Here is a 3554-nt window from a genome sequence, read left to right as displayed (position 1 = left end):
AACAAAGTGACGAAACGCGCTGTGTAGAGCAGTTTGTCCGTTTAGGGCTACTGTAGAAACATGGTGGCGACTTCCATGTAAGGGGACCCACGGTGTATGTAGATATAAATTGCTCAATCTAAGGTAATAAAAACATAACAGTTCATTAAGTAAGGTCTTTACACACCTCTGAAAACATAGTTATGTATATTATATTGCATTTCTGTCAATAGATTGATGTAAATATTACACATTGCACCTTTAAAAATTTAGTTAAGTAGTTTTGCTTCTATTAGTTACTTACCTTGAAACACTAGAGGTGCTAGCACTTTTAGCCCATTCAAGGTTGATCTAGGAAAATGTGTGCAAATGTATAGGGCCCCATTCCTATATTTTGCCTGGGGCCCCCAATTGACTAAATCCGCCCCTGAGCTGAGCGCACAGAAAACAGCGCACGAGTTAAAATTGCTTGAATGTGTAAACTTGCAAGACAAAACATGTGCAAATGATAAACTTTAACTCTATGGTGGTTAAACTTAACAGTTAATCCGTGAATCACATGCGTGCCGAACCGTGCAGCCTGATCTGTACGGATCATGGATCATCTACGATCCATTGCACCCCTAGCCCATATCATTTTTTTAAAAGGTTAATGCTATTTTGCATTTAAAAGTAAGTACCACCTGTCGGCGCTGATAACCTTGTGGACAGTGCGCCAACATACAGCACCGTTGCACTACAGTCGTGCTGAGTTCGAATCCCGACTCTAGGACCTTTCCCGATCCCACTTCACTTTCTGTCAGTTCTGATTTGTCCTATCATAATAAAAAAGGTGAAAATGCCAAAAATAAATCTTAAAAAAAATCAAGTACCACCTACACTAAACCCTACCAATAGTGTTAACAAAAGCAAACATGATAAAAATGCATTTGCTGAATGTACCAGGTGAGCTACCAAGGAAATTTTCTGAGTCATAAGCACAAGCCATACATATGGAGCTTGTTATGTGCTGCAGGTGTCAGAATGTATTCGTTTACAAATCATGCACTATGGTAAAGTGTTTTGAGGTTGTGACTTGGACACAAAAATAAATCTTTAATAATCGATATTCTGCCACTGAAATCATGCTGTGTGAAAAGGAATATATGTGGAAACTGCAGACTGGAATTATATGTATATGTACTTTTTTGGAGTTTAGCAAAAATGTAGGCAAATGTATGTTTTTCCAATGAGTCTAGGTTGCTTTTTTCCTTTTTGTCTAATCACAGTTTCATGAGCAGCATTGTCTCTGCTAGACAGTCAGAACGTGCTTGTCCAGAGAGGAACATTGATTGTGAAATGGGTGTGGAAATCAGAAAATGTGCACTGACTAATGTCTATCCAGCTCTCATACCAAAGCAACTACTGTTAGAATTTATACTTTATAATTTGTAATGCATTTTTATCATTATTTTCTCTATACAAAATCTAATAATAATTTGTATTATTATTATTATTATTAATGTAACTGTTTGGATATTGCATCTCACTGCCAAAACTTGTACAGGGCCATACAAGTACTTCTACACAGGACAAGTCAAACATTTGGTCACGAATATGAATTAGCTAACATGACTTGAGCAAATTAATTTCATAGCCATATAGCGATAAAAACTATCGCTAAAACTAAAAACTAAAACTCGTTCTGTCATCATTGCCCAAAACTTGATTTTCTAGTAAGAATAGAGACTATATTATAGGTCTTAATTAGTGTACAAATCCATCTTTTGCTACTGGGTGACACTGTTGGGTACTGTACCGAAGTCCAGAATCCTGTCAAGCATTGATCTTTACACATTTATTCCTCGTACTTTTCATTTCACAGTGACTTTGTCGGTATGGCCATTGTGCTCAAAACAATCTGAGATGACACATTTACACTACACAATAGAAAAAAATAGAGTATTTAGCGTCTTGTGCGGTGTTGTTTCCTGAGGTGCTCTGCTTACCTGTTGGAGAAAAGCAACAAATTTGCACATGAAGTCCCCAAATATCCAGCCAGGCAGAGGGTAGAGGGTAGCAGTGAACGGCACGCAGCACAGCAGGAAAATGATGTCAGTGGCAGCCAAGTTAGCTGAGGAATTAAATATATGTGAAATGAATGATCTGTTTCATTTGATTAGAAGGCATGGAAAAAGTGAATGTGTAATGTGAGGTGAGACTGTTCGTATTACTGTTATCTCCAAGGGGTACAGGGATTCTGTCAGTGCTTGAAATATTGTGAAGTCCAAAATAATTGGAGACGTAAATGGTTAGAATGTGAGGTGAAAATGCAGTGAATTAAATGCAAGCTCTGACAGCGACACTGAAAGTCAATTTGAGACACTGTGGACGATCCGACTTTATTCTCTTCCATGCACAGACTGATAGAATTCACTAAAAGTACATATAAGGTAACATTACAAATACTAAAATGCCAACATTTAGTCATATAGTGACTATGACTTTTTTGATTGAGTATTTCATTCAAGCTCCATCAATTTTAAGGCATTTCCTAACCTCACAATCTTGCTCAAGAGGTCCTTGTGCAGCGTTCCTTGAGGGAATGCAATAAATCTTACAGTTACATGACAGTACATCATTCTGTGACTAATGAATGAACACAGTCAATAAGAGGTTGAACTCCAGTTTGCCTCCTGTCGCTGCAGTTCCTGTGCAAAATTAGATTCATCTGACTTATGACAAAGTACATTGACAAAAGAGACTAAAATATATTATTCAAACACTAAGAAATGTTTTTAGAAGCTTTTTAAAAGAGCGTTGTCTAATGTGGTAAAAGGTTCCAAAGCTTTTGTACAGAAAAAAGGGAATTGGCTGCAACTCACCAATGTAAAAGTTAGTGGCGGTCCTCATCTGTCTGTGCTTGGAGATGACATAGATCACCAGTGAGTTTCCGATCAGCCCCACTAGCATGATGAGAGAGAAGAAAAGGGGCACCAGCCAAGCATCCGTCAGGAAGGGGTGCTCCTCGTCCTCTGTGTCCCCCATAGAGGAGTTTCCAATGGAGCTGTTAAGCAGCTCACTTGAGTTCCAGTCTTCACTTGGAAACATAATTTTAGACTTGGCAAAGACCTTCAAACAAGATGAAAAAAGTAAAGTTTCTTCTTTCTGCCAGTGACAAAGTCCTCATGCCCACCAATCCAATTAATTTTAAGAAAAAGCCGTTAGAATCTGGTGTCTTTTCATAAACATCATGCTAGTCACTGAGGCAAGGTTTTTCGGATAGACGGGTGTTTGAGGGAGACGATTGCCGCAATTTCTCTTCAGCTCTTTGAAAAAGGAGCCCTGCGAGCAGTATCCACTCAAAGGCAGAGTGGATTCACTCCCATTGGCTTTATACGCAGCCTGCACACACGTTGGCAACAGAATGATTGTAGAATGAAGAACTGATGTCAGGTCGCCTAGCAACAATTTTAGGGCTCTCTCGTTCTCTCATTCCACCGCTCTGTGTGTGCAGAGAGCAAAATATAAATGTGGTATTTACCCTGCAATATTCACATAGCCTGAAGATACGCAATCAAAGAGATCAATGTGTT

The 3554-nt window shown here is 38.8% G+C and overlaps 1 protein-coding gene across 1 annotated transcript in view; it reads right to left on the bottom strand.

Moving 5' to 3' along the window:
• The window catches only part of kiss1ra (KISS1 receptor a), a 17388-nt gene extending 14316 nt beyond the window's left edge, over positions 1-3072 (bottom strand). Inside the window, exons 1-2 of the mRNA XM_016530280.1 lie at positions 2844-3072; positions 1968-2092 (exon numbers count right to left, since the gene is read on the bottom strand). Coding sequence (XP_016385766.1) covers positions 1968-2092; positions 2844-3069 — 351 coding nt within the window. The 5' untranslated portion in view covers positions 3070-3072. The remainder of the gene's footprint in view (positions 1-1967; positions 2093-2843) is intronic.
• Between the last annotated feature and the right edge of the window lie 482 nt (positions 3073-3554).

Source organism: Sinocyclocheilus rhinocerous, unplaced genomic scaffold, assembly GCF_001515625.1.
Source record: "Sinocyclocheilus rhinocerous isolate Xijiao unplaced genomic scaffold, SAMN03320098_v1.1 scaffold484, whole genome shotgun sequence".
In the NCBI taxonomy this organism is placed as follows: domain Eukaryota; kingdom Metazoa; phylum Chordata; class Actinopteri; order Cypriniformes; family Cyprinidae; genus Sinocyclocheilus; species Sinocyclocheilus rhinocerous.
This window is presented reverse-complemented; position numbering and strand designations above follow the sequence as displayed.